Source organism: Centruroides sculpturatus, unplaced genomic scaffold (assembly GCF_000671375.1).
Source record: "Centruroides sculpturatus isolate CEXI.00-Female unplaced genomic scaffold, Cexi_2.0 scaffold15, whole genome shotgun sequence".
Classification (NCBI taxonomy): Eukaryota; Metazoa; Arthropoda; class Arachnida; order Scorpiones; family Buthidae; genus Centruroides; species Centruroides sculpturatus.
The window spans coordinates 1,310,471-1,330,999 of record NW_019384585.1 but is presented as its reverse complement, the minus strand read 5'-3'; the positions used below and the strand labels follow the sequence as shown (position 1 = coordinate 1,330,999).

At 27.5% G+C, this 20,529-nt stretch overlaps 2 protein-coding genes across 2 annotated transcripts in view; both read right to left on the bottom strand.

Annotated features, from left to right (window-relative positions):
• Window positions 1–20,529, bottom strand: part of LOC111624574 (adenylate cyclase type 6-like) — a 37,515-nt gene that overhangs the window by 12,913 nt on the left and 4,073 nt on the right. Inside the window, exons 3-5 of the mRNA XM_023367465.1 lie at window positions 19,383–19,558; window positions 12,783–13,032; window positions 12,521–12,667 (exon numbers count right to left, since the gene is read on the bottom strand). Coding sequence (XP_023223233.1) covers window positions 12,521–12,667; window positions 12,783–13,032; window positions 19,383–19,558 — 573 coding nt within the window. The remainder of the gene's footprint in view (window positions 1–12,520; window positions 12,668–12,782; window positions 13,033–19,382; window positions 19,559–20,529) is intronic.
• The window catches only part of LOC111624573 (adenylate cyclase type 5-like), an 83,851-nt gene continuing 65,442 nt past the window's right edge, over window positions 2,121–20,529 (bottom strand). Inside the window, exons 7-12 of the mRNA XM_023367464.1 lie at window positions 16,028–16,270; window positions 11,786–11,939; window positions 11,621–11,718; window positions 4,641–4,725; window positions 4,305–4,433; window positions 2,121–2,692 (exon numbers count right to left, since the gene is read on the bottom strand). Of these exons, the coding sequence (XP_023223232.1) occupies window positions 2,519–2,692; window positions 4,305–4,433; window positions 4,641–4,725; window positions 11,621–11,718; window positions 11,786–11,939; window positions 16,028–16,270 (883 nt within the window). The 3' untranslated portion in view covers window positions 2,121–2,518. The remainder of the gene's footprint in view (window positions 2,693–4,304; window positions 4,434–4,640; window positions 4,726–11,620; window positions 11,719–11,785; window positions 11,940–16,027; window positions 16,271–20,529) is intronic.

Below are 20,529 nucleotides of genomic sequence, written 5' to 3'. Positions count from 1 at the left end.
GAACTTGAAAAAAATCTAATTTAATGAATTTATTTTATAACTTTTATTACATTTAAAAAAATTTTAAATCATACTATCATATTTTTTTCTTTTTAATGAATACGTTATTCATTTAAAAAGGGGTAAAAATATTAGCAGTTCTATACTTTGTAACTTTAATAATAAAGTCTAAACTTAAAATGAGCAATTATTTATTGTGACATTGTACAATGCTGAGCTGCAATTTTTAATCATATTCTTAATCTATTCAATTTAAAATATATGTTCTTCACCTCAAATTAGTAGTGTCCTGAAAGGAGTTATTAATCTAACTCCTTTCAGGAAAAAATTTTTGAATTGAATTCACATAACTTATGGTTTAGACATGATGTTCATATATAGTTAATCAAGGCTTCCTACCCTAAGCTTTCCAAATCTGGTCTTGACTTTCATCTATTTAACAACATTTTTGAGATTAAGGAAGGACAGACAATGGACGAACAACAATGGGAATTTATATGTCTACAATTTTTTCAAATTGTAAAAGCCCAATCAAATAAATATTTATTCTATATTATCTAAAAACTAGAACATCTCTTTTATTTGCCAAAGTATAATCACACTCAAATCTTGGGTTTACAACATTAATATTTTTAGGAAAGATTAATAAATGTGAAATGCATATAACTAATACCAATTTAAAAGTACAAAATTTGTAGAAATTTTAATGTTACAAGCCTGGCTGTGTTTTTAAGAGTAAAAGAAAAATTTAAAAAAACCATTTTCTTACCATAGGTGTAATACAGCAAATATAGATGACTAGTAAAACAAAAATTGATAATAACTGGTTGTATCTTCTGTTATCAACAATAGTTTTTGATAAATTTATACATTTCGATGGAATGAAAGAATTTGGTGTCTTTAAAGAAAAAATATACAAAAATTAAACACATTAATAAAAAATATGAATACAAAAAGTTTTAATAATTTTCTGCAACAGATTTTTTTCCTTATTTGTCATTTCTGTTTTCAATTATTATTATTATTATTATTATTATTATACATATTCAAATCTAATAAAAAACAAATTTCAATTTAAAATTCAAATTAAACCAAAAATATTTACTTCTGTCTGTGGACTTTCCACAAATAGTATAATTCCTAAAATAGCAAGTCCTCCTCCTAACTGCAGTACCAGCTGTAGCCAATATCTGTAGTTAATATGAAAATTAAAGTCATAAGTAAAAAAATATCAGCTACAGCAAAATCTGATATGCATAAAATTATAAGATCATAAATAATTATCAAAAAATTTTTTATACAACTTAAAATATTAATAAAACAAGTCATAACAAATGGCAAAATTTAAAATCAATAACCTAATTATATTAGCAGCTAGCCAATGTTCAAGTTTTTAATTAAAATTTTATTGTTTTTATACCAAACTTCAATTTAATTAGATATCCAGAAATTACCCATATTCAAGAAATATGGGTAGCTATTTCATATTGGTTCATATTTGAGAAATTTTATTTTAATTCATGTAAAGTTCTGATATGATTGAAAAAGGCATTTCAAATTTATACATTCCTCTTCAGTTGTTTACATATATATGTAATATGACATTATTTTAAAAATTTTAATGATGGAATAAACTAAATTTCTGAATTTACATTATACATTCATAAGTCTGTTTAAAATACTTGAAAATTAGCCTTGTTTCATTGTTATTAGTAGACTAAAATATTAATGAAAAAGAAAGAGATTTTAAAATATGAAGTGTTTTATTATTATTGTAATGAATTAAATTTTTATCAAACTATTTAACTAGTTAGTTAAATAAATATTTTTAATGGCAATGTAAACTGAAAATACTTTAAACTCTGGTCTGTTAATTTTAATTAGTAATTTACTGTTTTTTTTTAACTTTAGAGAAATAACTTTAGTGAATTTGTCAATAGTTTTATTTTGTAGTATACATTCTAAATTCTTTGATGGTTTAGATCTCTTGCTTAATTTAACTTCTATACCTCCTCCTTATACACAAAGCAGGAGGCATTGGCATAAAATGAAACTTTATTAGTGCAATGTAATAACAACACTAATAAGTGATTATAATATCATAGCAACAGCATTTTGAAAAATGCATTTAACTACCCTATCTGAATTTTATCTGAATTAGATTATCTTAAATTCGGAAGCTACTTATAATACAATTAAAATATATTTTTAAAAAATCACATGCTATTAGTCTTAATATAAAATAAATAAAACAGAATACAGTGGAGTCCCATATAATATGAGAGGGTACGTTCCACATTTTAGAAAATTGTGTTATCAAGACATGCATTATTAGATGATTTTATTCAAATTTAAACCTAGACCTAGAAGTTGAAGAAAATGCATAATGTTGGAAGACAAAATTAAAATTATTTAGGCATACAAGTTGCAATTTTTTTGTCACATCATACAAATTTGTGTTATAGATACACATTAAATGGGATTTCACTTTTTTTATTTAATAATTCATAAAATATTCTTAAAAATAAATGTTAATAATTTCTTTAATAATTGAAAAAGTTCTTACATCTGTAAATCCATTCAGGAGAAAATCTTCACATTTTAATGTACCATTTTCTATAGATGTAACTAATTTGGAAAAATTTAAGTGTAGCTGCCAGCAGCCAGTAGAATGGGTTATATCTAACAGAAACTAAAAGAATCATAAAATTAGTTTTTATCCAATTAATAATTAAGAGTAACTCATTAAACAAAAATATTACATATTGAATTGTAATATAAAATAATTTATAAATCCATAAAAAAGAATTCTTTATTTTTTGATGAAAGAAATACTTATTTACTTATAAACAGAATGAAATATAAGAGAACACATTTTAAAATAGAGAATCATTATAATATAAGCATTTGATTTAGCGACTAAATAAAATATTTTAAATGAAATTATGTGATATCCTACAGACAACAATAATAATTTTTTAATCATATAACAACGTTTTTAAATAAATTTTTATTTCAATCATGATTGATTTAAATGACTGTTAAAAATTAAACTTATTCACATAATTTTTTTTTAAACATTTGTTAATTATTCAAACCAAGTTTTCTAAATTCTTCATGTTACAATTAAAACCTAATCACTTCTCATTTTAATAAATAAATTGTTTCAGTATTTTAAATTTAGAATATTAATGGCTGATATAAAATAATTATTGAAAATGGATGGCCAAATGGCTGAAATGGCTAAAGATTCACCTACCACTCCAAGAGATTCAGAATTAAATCCAGATAAATGGCCCCAGGAATTTTTCATGAAACAACTAACCTGGATATGTCAAGCCACATACCTCACCACTCAGTGTTGCACATTTTGGGCCTAGCCAAACCCATAATGGATAAAATAAAAATAATTCCTTCATGCCCATAGGGTAAAAAGAAACTTCAAAAAATTTGTTTCAATAATAAAATAATCATTTTATTTCTTAAATAAGATTTGTGAACTTGAAAAAAATCTAATTTAATGAATTTATTTTATAACTTTTATTACATTTAAAAAAATTTTAAATCATACTATCATATTTTTTTCTTTTTAATGAATACGTTATTCATTTAAAAAGGGGTAAAAATATTAGCAGTTCTATACTTTGTAACTTTAATAATAAAGTCTAAACTTAAAATGAGCAATTATTTATTGTGACATTGTACAATGCTGAGCTGCAATTTTTAATCATATTCTTAATCTATTCAATTTAAAATATATGTTCTTCACCTCAAATTAGTAGTGTCTTTCCCCTGTACATCATACTTTTCCTGCTAGCAATAGAGTTGTGACAGTTATTAATCTAACTCCTTTCAGGAAAAAATTTTTGAATTGAATTCACATAACTTATGGTTTAGACATGATGTTCATATATAGTTAATCAAGGCTTCCTACCCTAAGCTTTCCAAATCTGGTCTTGACTTTCATCTATTTAACAACATTTTTGAGATTAAGGAAGGACAGACAATGGACGAACAACAATGGGAATTTATATGTCTACAATTTTTTCAAATTGTAAAAGCCCAATCAAATAAATATTTATTCTATATTATCTAAAAACTGGAACATCTCTTTTATTTGCCAAAGTATAATCACACTCAAATCTTGGGTTTACAACATTAATATTTTTAGGAAAGATTAATAAATGTGAAATGCATATAACTAATACCAATTTAAAAGTACAAAATTTGTAGAAATATTAATGTTACAAGCCTGGCTGTGTTTTTAAGAGTAAAAGAAAAATTTAAAAAAACCATTTTCTTACCATAGGTGTAATACAGCAAATATAGATGACTAGTAAAACAAAAATTGATAATAACTGGTTGTATCTTCTGTTATCAACAATAGTTTTTGATAAATTTATACATTTCGATGGAATGAAAGAATTTGGTGTCTTTAAAGAAAAAATATACAAAAATTAAACACATTAATAAAAAATATGAATACAAAAAGTTTTAATAATTTTCTGCAACAGATTTTTTTCCTTATTTGTCATTTCTGTTTTCAATTATTATTATTATTATTATTATTATTATACATATTCAAATCTAATAAAAAACAAATTTCAATTTAAAATTCAAATTAAACCAAAAATATTTACTTCTGTCTGTGGACTTTCCACAAATAGTATAATTCCTAAAATAGCAAGTCCTCCTCCTAACTGCAGTACCAGCTGTAGCCAATATCTGTAGTTAATATGAAAATTAAAGTCATAAGTAAAAAAATATCAGCTACAGCAAAATCTGATATGCATAAAATTATAAGATCATAAATAATTATCAAAAAATTTTTTAAACAACTTAAAATATTAATAAAACAAGTCATAACAAATGGCAAAATTTAAAATCAATAACCTAATTATATTAGCAGCTAGCCAATATGTTTGCTTACGAGGGGCATGATGTTCAAGTCACTGATTATGATCAAATTTGGTGAGATTATAGTACATTCCCAATGACTGACATGTGCCAAGCAGTAAGTGCAATACTCTAAACAAGAAAATTCAGATCAAAAATTACAAATCACTTAAAACTATTAGAATGTCCATCATTTGCATAGTGGCCAGTGACTTGATGGGGGCACACCAGTTTTGTAATCATGAGGTTGGTATTTTGATTTTGGTGGTATCAGTGTTATCTTTTTTCCTAAAACTATAATTTTCACTTCATCCTGGTATTTTTAAATTTATTATATTTACAGTAAAACCTCCATTATCCGGACCTCCATTATCCGGATTTTCGATTATCCGGACTGTTCAAAATAAACAAAAATTTTACGAATTTGCTGATTTGCACTTGGCGAATTACGACACTGTTTATGTACGTGATGGAATGCATAACTTTTTTTGTTTTAACAACGTCTCACCCAGCACAGTGGTCGTAAACTCTTAAATATATTTTACGTAGTAATAAAAATATAACTTGACATACGTACAGTATTTATAAATAATTTATATTGAAATTACATCATTTCTATGACCAAGGGCGGCGTAAGGCATGGACGACGTGGGCCACCGCCTATGCCTCGCGCCTCGAAGGTTTATGCATTACTTAAAACCTGCGAACGCGACGAAAAAATTTTACTCGTCATAAAACGATAAATANTGTATTGTTGTAATTTACCGTAATAACAAATGTAAATAATTGAATTTACCAATCTATAGAAATGTGAAAAAACCTGAAGAGGGGTACAAGTTACACGAAAATATTGCACCCGAAATGAATAGTAAATAAGTAAATAAAGAATACGAAGATAAGCTTTTGTCTCTGATTAAATGCGGTCCAGGCAAAAAAACGGTGGTTATTTCTGTAGAATTAACCCATGAAGTTTCATCAATTTTTGAGGAAATATTTTTTTGAAAAATTGATTTTTGAAAGGAAAAATGATATTTTGTTTTCATGTAACATTTACATTCAACTGTGAAAGTTAATAACTAGCTGTCTGTCTTAATGGCCAACAGTTAGGTCCATGCAGCCTATTATAATCTGCATATTTATGTCAAATAAGAACAAACATTTAATAAAATATGTAACAATGCTGCTGTGCTATCTAATTCAAAGAATTAAAAAATTTATCTCCCCCACAAATGAAAGATGAAAACTTAAACAGACTTATTGTATTTGAGTAAATCTTCCAAAAAAATTAGACAAATGCTTATGCAAGTTTATTGTTTTACATTACAGTATTTTCATATGTACAGTTCGTTTTATATTTTATTAACAATAGCACTGTGCAAACTTCAATAGCATGGCCATATATGTTAGATGTGCTGATTTAGTGTTCTGACATAAATAAATGTTTGTCTACTACTTCACAAAAGACATTCCTAAGAATTTGTCATCTTGTTTCCATTAAAATCAATTTCAAAAATGTAGTTATTAATTCATTCCCGGATTATCCAAATGCAAAATGATGTTGTTTATCTTTGTATAAAATTGTTCACATGGTTATTTGAGACAACCAAGGCCACACATTGCTTTCTGGTTCATGGTGAGCTGCTTCTAAAATTTTTCCCACAGAACCTTGGAGAAAAATAAACTGTAATAAAATATTCACTAATTTACTTAATTTTATTTTGTATAAATTATATTAAACATATACAACAGTTTATTTAATCTCACACTACATGATTTGTATTCCATTGTTAAATGGCTGTAATGCAAGCTAATAAACTAGCAGGATTAATGTTCATATTTTATTTCTTAAATTTAAGTTATCATCATCAAACATTGAATGATTTCAATCCTTGGAAAAGCTCCAAAACTACGTTAATGTTGAATGCTATTCATATGGATATACACTGCAAATGCTTGTTTGTTTGATTAATTATTTTTCCTGTGATATTTATTATAAAATGTATCAAACTGCATTATTTACATCATATGTAAGAATTTCAATTACTATTAATTGCAAAATCTTTTATTGGTTTCACTTGCTGGAAACAATGAACAACAACAACTCCAAAAATTAAACTTTTGATAAATTAAAGCCAAGTTAATAATTAGATATGAAGTAATTTGTCTAAATGTAAGCTGTAAATTTGCCATCTTGTGATAATTTTAATAATTATAATAAATTAATTTTAATTTAGAATTTCTGGAAGAAAAGAATTGGACCAGAGTAGGACTATAAATGACCTGTATGGTTATATCTAAATTAATAATTCTGGAAGCAAAGATTGGACAGGGTCTATGTAATATAACTGGCAATACATATGCATGGTATACAGAAGTTGTAGATTAAAGTTCCACTTCAGATTGATTCTTTTCTTCCATAAATTCTAAATTAAAATTAATAAATAAATAAGATCTAACTGGAGAATAAGAAATAGTAATAAACATATCACCTTATGACTCCAGCAGTAGATTTAATAAATCATAATAATAACCTAATACAATAGACGTTCACCGATGAATTACAACATTAAAAAAAAAATCCATTTCCATTTGAAAGTTAATAGCTTTAAACCAGAGATGTCCAAACTATGGCCCACAAGTCAGACCTGGCCTGCGAAGGTTTTTGAAAAATACTGATTTTTTTGCGCAAACCTGTTTGATTTTCAAAAATGTATATTGAAAATTGAAGGAAAAAAAAAAAATGCAAAAATCATATGTGATAAAAAAAAAGATTTTTAATTTTAAAAATAATAAAAATGAAAAATTATATACACAAAATTTTACTTAAATTTACAGTTGTAAAAATATTGTTTTGGGCTATTGTTCGGTAATTGCCAAATTGGTACGAAGGCAGGTGAATAGCGAAGGTATATGAATACACAGATTCTGTGGCTGTCTTTGTATTAGTAAATAGAGGGTAAAAAAGAAAGAATCAAGAGCATTGTATCTCTGTAGTTGACTTCGGGATTGCCTTCTGTTCTGTTGCACATGACTCATTTGTAAATCGGTATGTGTAAATTCATATTTAATGTATTACAAATTAATTATTTTGAAGTTCAATATTATTTTTTAAGGTTTAAACATGGAAAGAAGAAAAAGAAAAGTTGATGATGAGTGCCATGCTTTTAATGAAGAATGGGAAGTAAAATACTTCTTTGTGAAATCGCAGTCAAAGAATAGCAAAGCTGTATGTGTAATTTGCAATGACACTTGCTGTAATAAAGGAATATAATTTACATTGATATTATGAAACAAAACATGCTTCAACCTATTCACAATTTAAGGACAAGCAGAGTACTGAAAAATTTGAAACAATGAGTCATAGTTTGTGTACTCAGCAAAATTTATTTAGGAAGGCAAACTCAGAAAATGAAGCATTGATCTTAGCATGAAAGTTGCTTATTTGTTGGTGAAAGAAGGAAATCCCTTTATGGATGGAAACATCATTAAAGAGTGTATGATGGAAGCTGTTGGTGAGTTGTACTCAGAAAAGTTGACACACTTCAAAATGAGCAGTCTTTCCCCTAATACTGTTGCTCATTGAATTGACGATATTGGAAACAATATTCTCCACCAGATTACTGGTAAAGCACAGAATTTCACTCGGTATTCTCTCTCACGATGGATGAATCAAATGATGTTAGTGACACCTCACAACTTTTAGTTTTTGTTCGTGGAGTTGATGACGAACTTAATGTCACATAAGGTTTATCCTCCGTTAACAGCATGCACAGCACTACACCTGGAGAACATATCTTCAAAGTACAAAAAACATTGACAAAGTATAACTTGGACTGGAATCAACTCCAAGGTATGACAATTGATGGAGGAAGAAACATGTCTGATGCAAACATTGATGTGGTTGGGCAAATTAGAAAAGCTTGTGAAGGTGCAGGAGCATCAGTATTAATTTTTCTGCACTGTATTATCCATCAACAAGCACTATGTGTAAAACATGTCGACATGAGCTGCGTTTTGAAACCAGTTGTTTATGTCGTAAATTTTATTTGATCACATGCACTCAATCATCATCAATTTTGATCTTTTCACAAACAAATTCAATCTGAGTCGGTTGACTTGGCTCTGGAAGTTGGCTTTTTTGCAGATGTTGTGACACAAATGAATAACTTGAACTTAAAGCTCCAAAATAAAAACAACTTAATTTGTGATTTATTCACGCAAATCAAAGCATTCAGGGAAAAGCCGATATTGCTCAAAAGTCAAATGAATGTAATTTTACCCATTTCCCGTGCTGTAAAGAACTGAATACAGAAAATGAACAATTTCCAACCAGATTTGCAGTAAAAGTCATCGCAGATTTAAAACAAGAATTTCAAAAGCGATTTTCTGATCTTGACATGAATTCAAAGGAAATTCGGCTGTTTCAAAATTAATTTAACTGCAACATTGCAGACATTTCAAGTCAGTTTCAAATGGAAATTATTGAAGCTAACGAACAAATCAAGGATAAATACAAGGAAGGAAACTTAGTCAATTTTTACAAATTTTTGAATGCAAAAGAGTTTCCAAATATAAAGCAATTTGCTTGTAAATTTATTTGTATGTCTGGGACTAACTATATGTGCGAACAAACTTTTTCCAGGATGAAGTATCTGAAATCAAAGTACAGGGCAAATTTATCAGATGATCATTTGCAATCACTGCTTATAATTGGTGTTTCAGATTTTAATCCCAACTTTAAAGAAATTCTTTAATAAAAAACACAGTTCTATTATTCCCATTAAAAGTTGCATGAAATAATTTTCTAATTATGTATAATTTAGCCATGTTTGTGTAGTATTGGTGTATTTGTAATAAACTGTAAAAAATAAAATTCAATGCTGCCTTAGTCATAATGAGATTTTTTAATTCACATATTCACATGGCCTGCCACAAATGTATTTAAATCCCAATTTGGCCCTTGCAGCAAAAAGTTTGGACACCCCTGATTTAAACAATTAAAAGATCAGTTAAATGTAAGAAGGCATCATAATAAAAGATACAGCCTAACAACATAATGCAATCTGTATTAAATGCTAATCTCAGGTAACCAGCTATGAAGGAATGTTTTCATCCTGTTTCAGGACAACTTCAGCTTCCTAAAGCATATAAGCCACTGTTCAAACTGAATCAAGTTTTTATACCATTTTTGATGGATCAAGCAATTTTTAAAACTACATATTTGCATTCCAATTTATAAAAACAAACTACACACGTGCAGTATTAACTTTACTACCCAGATCAGTTATAAGTATTAAATTTTAACATTCTTTTTTATATCAACTACCTTCAACATTCTTCTGTCCTGCAAGCATTTAACTATATTCTCCTAATTTCTTGTTTCTAGTATTCCAGTCTATCTGATGTCCAAGTTTTTTTCAAGTCCTTTACATTAATGATGTTCAGATGCTTTTTCAATATGTAAACATATGTAATATGTAAAATTAAATATTGTTTATCTGTGAAAAACAGTATAAAACCTCAAACTTGGTTTGAACAGTGGCTTATATTCATTAGGACACTAAAGCTGTCCTAAAACAGGACAATGTTCCATTGTAGTAAAGTTAAATAATTGGCTACCTGAGATTATCATTTAATACAGATTAGAATAAGGAGCCAGAAATGCACGAGATGATAATACATAATGCAATATTCTTGCAAGCTTGGAATTTAGGATTAGGATGCTGCTATCTTTACAGTAATGGTTTCCAGCCATTGGTATGGTATACCACAGCAGTGATATGCCATACACTTCTCATAGATGTGCTATAAAATTTCAAAAAAAAAAAAAATCATTAAAAATGCAGGTTATGAATTTTGTGTTTTGCTTATACATATTTGATGAAACAATGGCTTTTTGGTATGCCACCAAAAATTGTAAGTGTGTCAATAACTCAAAAAGGATGAGAATAATTGCATTAATTTTCATTTTTCATCAATCATTGTTTTGCTTCTTCAGTATTTTAGAAAAGCATATCAAAATCATATTCAAATGAAGTATATATATATATATATATATTATATTATATTATAGGGGTACAACTTATAATTATTTTTGTCTTAAAGGTATGTGATCAAAAAAGTTTGGAGATCACTAATCTAGATGATGAAAAGAGCATGCTGTAGTAGTTTGTACAGTGTAAAGACAAAAATGTTCCAGTGGAAAACTTTTTACAGAACAATTTGGACAACTGGGATATACTAGATTCAAAGCAAACAGCAGATGGCTACATAAATTTATGAAGAGGAATGCTATAATTTTATCAGCAGTGTTCAAGAGTAACTTATAACACATTCTCTCATCACTATGCCAGTTAGCAGATTGCATGATGACATGTCTTTTTTAAGGGCATTGGATTTGTATATTATGAAGTAATTTATCAACATTGTATTCTTAATTTGCATCTTGTCCTTATACATTGGAAATTTACATATTGTCTCAGAACTCATGTGCAATTTATAAGCCTTTTTTCAATGAATTAATGTATTTTACTCTAAATGTTGCAGTGGAATTAATATATCATATGTATGCCCATACAATGCTGGAATGATCTCTCTTGTTCCTGAATAAACATTAAAACACCCTGAATATATTAAAATATAAAAACAAAAAATGTAAAAAAATAAAATATAAATGAATGATATCTGTAATATTTATTGTAATTTTTATATTTTTGATACTTACAGAGGAACGATGATAAGCTGAATTACAAGAACAAACAACAACATCAAACCAGCACAAATTATATATGTTGCTAACATTTGGTCCCCTTCTTTCATATACTGAAAACAAACAATAATGTAAACTTTTATATTTAATCAATCATGTTATAAAAAATTTAAGAAATACTTTTTCTTCCACTTCTGGTTTGTGGAATGTGAGCAAAAATCTTCTGCAGTGTTCAGCTCTTAGTCTGTCAATACTTCGTGCATCAATGGCTCTGGACAGATAATCATTTACTTCTTCTTGTGGATTCTTTATATCATTTCCTGTATTTTTCCATCTAAAAATAAATTATATTTTTTTAATCTGTAAATATGCATGTACACTGCTTGACAATTGCTAGAGAACAGTGACATTTCATGACAATTAGTAGTGAACACTGGTCAAGAAAAACCAACATAACATATGTAAGTAGAGGCATTATGATATATTTGAGTCTGACTCGAGCGTGGTCCTTAGTGTTCCAAAAAACCAGTCCTTAAGGCCATTTAAAAAAAAAAATTTTTTTTGATGTTTTTTAAGTCTCCAAATTTTTTCAAAATTTTTTTCCCGTNATTAGTCTAGAATCGATTAATTTTATGGAAGAAAACCTTTCAATCAGCCATAGTCCGTAAACTTCACACGTGTCGGGCTGTGATTGGAACGACTCGTAAGAAATCGGATTCCTAAAAAATGGAACGTATCTATGATCTTATAGGGGGGTCGACTGTATTTCTAATCATAATATTTCAACCAAACAGATTATTCATAGAAATATTTCTTTGGAAATAAATGCCATAATATTAACAATATTTACCAGTATTAAAAATGTTTCCTATAGATAATTAGATTCATTTATTAATAAAAGTTTATGAAATTTACCTCATCAAAATCAGCAATTATTTCATTCAGAAGACGTAAGCATTCTACTCCTTCATTATTTCCTTCTAATTCCATATAAAAGTCACTGAAGTTAGGAATTGAAGCAAACATGATACAAACACTTTCACATTGTTCATGATATAAATCCTAAAATCATCATCACTTTTAATTTTAGATAACAAAATACAAATGTTTGAATCTTAAGTAAAAATCTTATATAAATAAAATATTTATACTCAAAACTAAAACAGATAAAGCTTACTTCATTTTTACGAACAGTTGCTAAAAAATATTCAGCCACATGAGCTGGAAGAATATTAGCTAATAATTTTCTATTATATGCTTGTAAATGTTCCATATCTTCTTTTTCTTCTAAAGCTTGTAGCTTCCATAAAAAGTCTAATCTAGAAGTAGCTTCAGCTTGGTGTCCATGAATCACCATAGCAATCAAAAAGAGCACTAAAGTTATCACTGAAGTATGTTTAGATGGAACATGACTTTGTTTGGATAAACTTGAAAATTAAAAAAAAAATTATTACTATTTTANGAAATCGCAATAAAATTTTTAATTTTTTAAAAATATTTTAAAATATAGGCCTAGTTCCTATTCACCCTACTTTAAACCCTTGTCCTCCCGAGACGTCTATGAGAATGCCCCGGGGAAATCCGACTCCAGCTGTGTTCAAGATCACCCAGCTGTGTAAACAATGACTCATCCATGTTAAATTTCGCAGAAAGGCAAGACAAAGGAACTTAAACTTCACAGCTTTTTCTTCAAAATTAACGCATTTCTTTTGTTTTTTTTCAGTTTTAAGTATTTTTTATGCTTAATTAAAAATTCCTGAAAAAGTGGCCAGGTCAAAAGGGGTTAATTAAATAAAATGGCAGGCATTCCTTACTGTGGAAAGAAGGAGGACAACAAAAACAAGAAAATAATGCACTGAAACCATCTTCATATTGTGTTACCATTTTCAAACCTCTAGCATGTGTTATTCCTACAGATGCAAATTTTACACTAAGAATGATTTCTGAACACTTTTTTTTTGCAAAATATAAGGATTGCACAACGATACCCTCTGCAGATTTAATGGTAACAAAATTGCTTGAATCAATGACATTTTATGAAAAAAAAAACATCACTGTTCACTAGCAATTGTCAAGCAGTGTATACAAAAATATATCTGGGGAGACTTCTATCTGACATCCTGTGAGTAGTTAGTTATTATAGTTTTATAATTACATTTTTATTATTTTATTGTAAGTCTTTTAATAGTTGTCTCCTCATATCAAAGATTTCTGTACCTAGAATGCTAAATAAATACATACAGTAAAACCTGCATAAACCAGAATCATACAGTATCGAGTATTTTTTCCAGTTTGACAATTTCCATTTTGAATGGACTTTTTCTTAACAGAAAATTGCTCCATTCCAAATAATTTTTCCCATTTAGACAGGGTTTGTTTTATTCAGGTTTTACTGTATGTATTGAAAAAATATTCAGAATTGACATATGCTGAAAAAGAAAACAACTTTAATTGTTGGATAAAAAGTTTTTTGGTTTCATTCATATATTTAATTATATTTCACTAAATTACACAAATTCTTCATTTTGATTTAATCATATATTATGCATGTGATAGGACCAAATTCAAACAATCATATAGATTAATAGGGTAACATTAAAGAGAAACTTAAGTGTTTTTAGAAAATAATAAAATTTTAAAAACATATACTAAAACATTAACAATTTTGTTTAAATGTGTATGTTTAAGCTATAAAATATCTCATTTAAAACTTCTTAGTCAAATAAAAGATAAAATGATGTCACATAACTTTTTGATAAAGAAAAATTGTCTTTGTTCAGAATGAAAACTTGAGAAAGAAGATAATACTGTATATGCTAGCATATAAGTCAACTTTTTAAACCTAGAATGGTAAACAAGTGGAACAGTGCTAAAAATTGCTGTACATCACAAACATTTCCAACCAAAACTTGCATTAACTGAACTTATTTAATGTAATAATAAAAATTTAACATAAATGAACATAACATATAGACTGCTTTCAACAGATGAGGAACCAACTGTACAGGCAATGAATAAACAAAGATACACTATCATATATTATGTGTAGCAATTCTAGCATGATATGCTATGTAAGATATTAAAACAACTTCTTGCAGAATCACTGGGAATAATAGTCAACACACTAGAACCTTTTTATAACCCAGTAAGAACAAATTTTAGTTAAAAACTAATGTTTTTGACCATAATCATGGTCTTCCTCAGGCTTTTGACCAGTACAATTCCAATATGGAATACATCAAACATGTGTTTTAAATTATTTTAAAATTTCTGAAATATTAAATGTTAGAAAATAATTTTTAGCAGTATGTGCTACAATAGTGATAAAAATATCCTTACATCACCACAAATAAATAATAAGATGTAATTAATGGCGTAGAAACTGTAGCTACATGCTAGTGTTGCTCTCGGTTTTTTCATAGCACCACCTCCACGCATACAAAACATTACCAGCATCCTTTGCATTAATATAGATGCCAGCCAGGCCAGCTTTGTATATTTCTAATGCTTCCAGGTTGCAAAAGTGCTCAACCTGACCTGACTTTCACCAATTTAACCTTATGGAGGTCGGGCTTGTATTTTGGGGTCTGTCGATGCATTCCATATTCGAATTGTACTGGTCAAAAGCCTGAGGAAGACCATGATTATGGTCAAAAACATTAGTTTTAACTAAAATTTGTTCTTACTGGGATATAAAAAGGTTCTAGTGTGTTGATTATGTAAGATATTAATATTTTCTTAGAGATGTTGATTTTGCTTAAATGTATTTACTGTTAGATATAGAATACAGTCCTTATCATGATAACTTTAGTGGTTGCTTGGTGTCTCTTTCTATATAACATGAATATCATATATTAAAAACTATTGCAGGTAGTGTCTCAATAAAAATGATGTGCTCTTATTATATATTTTTGCCATGAGTTACTATATACCATATCATTTCAGTTCTAGTCTACTATCTTACCATAATGTGGTAAATAAATATATTATATTTAGGAGTTGACTAATAACAAAGGATATAAATCTAAACCAAAATTTTGATCTGAAAATCTTGGTATTGACTTATAACCAAATCAGCTTATATTTACAATAAACTGCAATGACATTTGATCAGTGTATATGAACAGGGTTACCAACAGTCTCCTGATTATAGCTTCCATATTCATCACTCTTGTTAAATAATATTTCAATATATAACTGTGTTTCACTTTACATAACTTTTTTTATATTTAAGTAAAATTCTTACATTTATATATGCATATATTTAATAAGCTGAGACAATTTTAAATTAAAAGCCAATATCTAAGAAATGAAGATATTTAAATAATTCATTTCAATTTTTATATAAATTCTTTCAAATCTAAATTAGTTTTAATCTTTCTTAAAAAAATCAGTAATTACTTTGACCAAATACATTCATACCTCGTTTCAGAATTATTACTGTCCGTATGGCCAATCATTCTCATTTCCTTTGATATGCTATTCTGGGCTACAATACTTTTCCTTGGCCGAATGTTCACTGGTCTTTGTTTATCATCCATTATAATTAAATAAGTTTCAATATTATGGTCCCTTAAATAAGCATTTCTTTCACCACCATTACCAGGTTCAACTTCATAATCTCCATTCAAACATTTTAAAGTTTCCTTTGTGATATGGATACGTCTAAAATAATAATTTTATTTAAATAATAAAATTAGAAATAAATAATCANTTTTAAAATAAAATAATAATGTTTATACAGTGTTTCCCACAAAATATTATAAGCTAATAACTTGAGAACAACTTGACTAATGCAAAATGGCTTTCATCATTTTTATGGTTTCAAAAGAGCTTCATAATGATAAAATTAGGTTGTTCCTTGTCCTCTTTCATAAAGAGACGGGACAATTTTCAAATTTCAAACAGGACTATACAGAAAAGTGTTTTTAGATTCTAAAATAAAAACAACAAACTTTTACCTAAAGCATTTCTTTATAACCTATATCTATTAAAATTTATAGACAGTTGAAGCTTTGAGTCGAGCCCCCTCCAATCACGGGATCAAACAGCAAGACTACTCAGAATCATGCACTTGGGTAAGTGAACAGTCAAGCTTCTAAAGCCATGGATCTTTTTGATGAAGAAATGAATATGTTGTTGATACTATGTAAAAGTAGAAAATATTATTGATATATTTTATTATATAACAGAAGTATTTTTTGATTGCTGCAGTATTAACGATTTTCCATGTGTTTCTGTAATTAAAAAATCAAATCTGTGACAATGGTGAATTGCATACAACAAAATGCCAGAATGCAAAGCCAATAACAAATGATAATACTGTCAACATTTTCATTAGCAGCTACAGTAGATCCACATGTATGTGATCTAGCAAAAATCTTTGGTATGTAAAATTCTCAAAGATCAAAAATATGCTTATCATTAATTTTAAATCATCATGTTTTGGAAGCAAATTATGAGTGCTACATATTATTTTGTACATGTAATGCTATGGCAGATAACACAGTTTTACTAACACTGGGCAAATTAATAAGAATAATTTAAACTACTAGTCACATGAGAAATCCAGTTGATATGAACTGTTCTTTTTCAATATTGGTCAATAAATGTGGTGTAAAATTAGTAATTTTGTCATTGGGCCATTTTTTTATGGTTCTGCCAATACTTAATTCTATACTAATTTATTAATTAAGGAATCAACTACCTTTAGAAGATTTTACTTTTTACTTTTAGAAGATTTACTATTAAAACTGAGAAAAGAAACATGATTTCAGCAAGATGATGCGCCACTACATATGCCAGAGATATGCATACACTATTAAACCAGGAATTTGGTAACAGATGAATTTGGAGGAAGGACCTGTTCAATAGGCCCTCCTTCACCTGAACTCACTCCTCTCAATTACTTATTGAGATATACCAATGAAAAAACGATATTCCTACTACCTACTACAAGAGAAGTCATGAAACAAAATACATAAATGTTGTGCAGAAGTCAACAGAGTCTTGTAATAAGAATAAATAAATGTTTAGAAATGAATGTTTATTTTATTAAATGTTCAAACTTTTGACCAAACTGACAAAATAGATAGTGACTTTTGATACAGGGGGTATCAAAAGTCACTATCTATAATAATATCACAAGAAATAATTGGAATTTTGAAAAACAGGTTTTAATTTGAGAAAAAGCTTTATTCAAAGTATATGTTACAAATAATTAATGCTCCACATGATGACCATCAATATCTCTACATAGCTCAAAGCAACAGGATGCTTCCCAGCATTTGTGGTGTTATCTTTTGAACTGCATCAGTAATAAAATTTCTAAGTTCAGCAACATTGTTAATTATCCTACCTTATAACTTAGATTTAATGAAACCCCAAGCATAAAAATCTAAGGGTGTTAAATTGAAAGAGCGTGTTGCCCACAACCAATCCAGCAATTCCTATCTATAAGTATGTTGAAATACCTATAAATGTTTAAATATTCCAGACCTTATTACTAAAAAAATAAAATATGTAAACCCTTTCTCATAATTCCAATTAGTTCTCATAATAGATAGTGACTTTTGATACACCCTACACTTGTAGTGTAATACTGCATTCTTATCAATTAACACTGATCAACAATTAAAATGAACTCAAAGCTTCAACTGTCCACAACTTTTAATAGATGTACTGTACATTATAAAAAAAATGTTTCAGATGAAAGTTTGTCTTTTTCTATACAATTCAAAAATATACACTTTTCTATAGGATTCTATTTGAAATTTTAAAGTTTCTCTGTCTCCTTATAAAAGATGGCAAGGAGCAACTTAATTTAAAAGTGCCTTTAAAACCATAAAAAGTGAAAAAAAGACCATTTGCATTGGTCAAGTTGTTCTTGAGTTATTAGTTCATAGGACTTTAATAGGAAATTGTACAAGGTCTCTTATATAGAGAGAATTTAATTGCATCTTCTAAATTTTTTAAAATATTTCTTTCAGTTTTAAATAATTTATTTACTTTTAGTTTGTCATGCATTCTTAGTTATAGGAAAAAAATAGATGTTAAAATTATTTATTAATTAAGTAATTTTTGTAAAAGTTAATAATAATAACAAAAATTAACTATAATTAATGAAAAGAATCTAATATAAAATAACATAGTAAAGCTCCAATATATGTATTTTATGAAGTAAACATTAATATTATAGGAGGAGGTCTAATCATCTAATCAAAATATTTTTTAAAGAATTGTTTAAAAAACAATTTAGAACAGCTAAATTTTATTATCCATGATTTGGCTGTTTCTTAGGAAGCGACTAAACCAAAATTAATAGCATGCAACTGATTCATAGTAGTTTTAATCATTCTTAAAGTAATTTTAAAATAAATCATGGTTAACTGATTTTGGATAAGCCTTTACATTAATAATCATTTTAACAAAGTAATTTTCCACAATTATTTCAATATTTACATATTTTATTAAGTAGTTTTTTAGATTATTTTTACATTTACTAAAATATAGCCAATGCTTGAGAGTAGTTTATGTTTAAAAATAAAATTTCCTGTAATTAATAACAAACATAATAATGATAATATATATAAATTATTTCATTACATTTAATAGTTTTATTAAGTAATTCAAAAGGTATCAAAAGTTAATGTAGTTTATCAAATAAATTTTTCGAATAATGTAATAAAATATATAAAAAAAAGACTTTTACATAAAAATGTATTTGTTGAAAGTTAGAAACTAAGTAGAGAATTGCTATTTATTAAAAGCTTCTTACCCAAATTTTTGAATCAATAGATGATCATACATGTCAAACAGATAAACATGTGTCAAAAGTATTAAGGTACAGTATATTAAGGAGAAGGTCAGTAGCAATACTAGCTTCTGGACGGTAGTCAGAATCAGAAATGTGGCAGATGCCAACATTACTAACATCACACAGAAAGTCATGTACTGTAGTAATAAATCAAATTGAATTATGTTAATTATTTTTAATTAAAATCATTTAAAACTTGAAAAGAAAATTTTAAACAGAATCTTATAAATTCATATCATCATCCAACTTCTGAATCCAAAAAATATGTTTTGCCATATCATCATAATCATCATCAATAAGAATTTCTTTTACTGATACTTTCACAGCACAGTCTCAACAATATTACTTCATAATATAATTATATTATATTATTAATGAAATGACTGTAACCTAATTCTTTCAGTTTGAAGACAAGATCAAAAATATTCTAGTTTCAATTTAAAAATAACAAAATTCAATATTTCATAAATTTCAATACAGAAAATTTATGAAACAAGTATTTTTTAAATCCAAATTAATTTAAATCAATAATTTATATTTTACTTTCCCAGCTATTTATACATAACAAAGAAAAAGTATGTCAATTGGTCAAAAAATGATCCCTGAGACTTTTATGATTTTGGACTTGGGAAGACCTTGAAAAATCAAGAAATGTAAAACAGTCAAGGATATTTTTTTGTATGTATGTATGTATGTATACATATGCATGTGTGTAGGGCACCATTTTCTTCACCAACTTTGAAGCTTAATAACTCCTGTGTTTTTTGTTACAGAATTTCTAAAATTTTGCAAAAAGAGGTTTGTATTGGGAGATTAATACTGTAAGGTCTCTTTTTATGCGGATTATTTTTATGCGATTTTGAAGTTGTGCAGTTTGTATTTCATCCAAAAATTTCTTGGACAAACATACATGTAGGCTTGTTTAGGAAGCCCGTGTATAGACAGTCTCCAAAAATTGTGGAACGCTCAAAGCTCACTCCACTTGTTCCGCTGACATATAACGTTTATGGATGTAAAGGACAGCTAAATCTACCTTAATCGCTTTAGTTCTTAGCAATTTTTGATATAAATGTAATTAAACATAAAAAATACTTAAAACTGAAAAAAA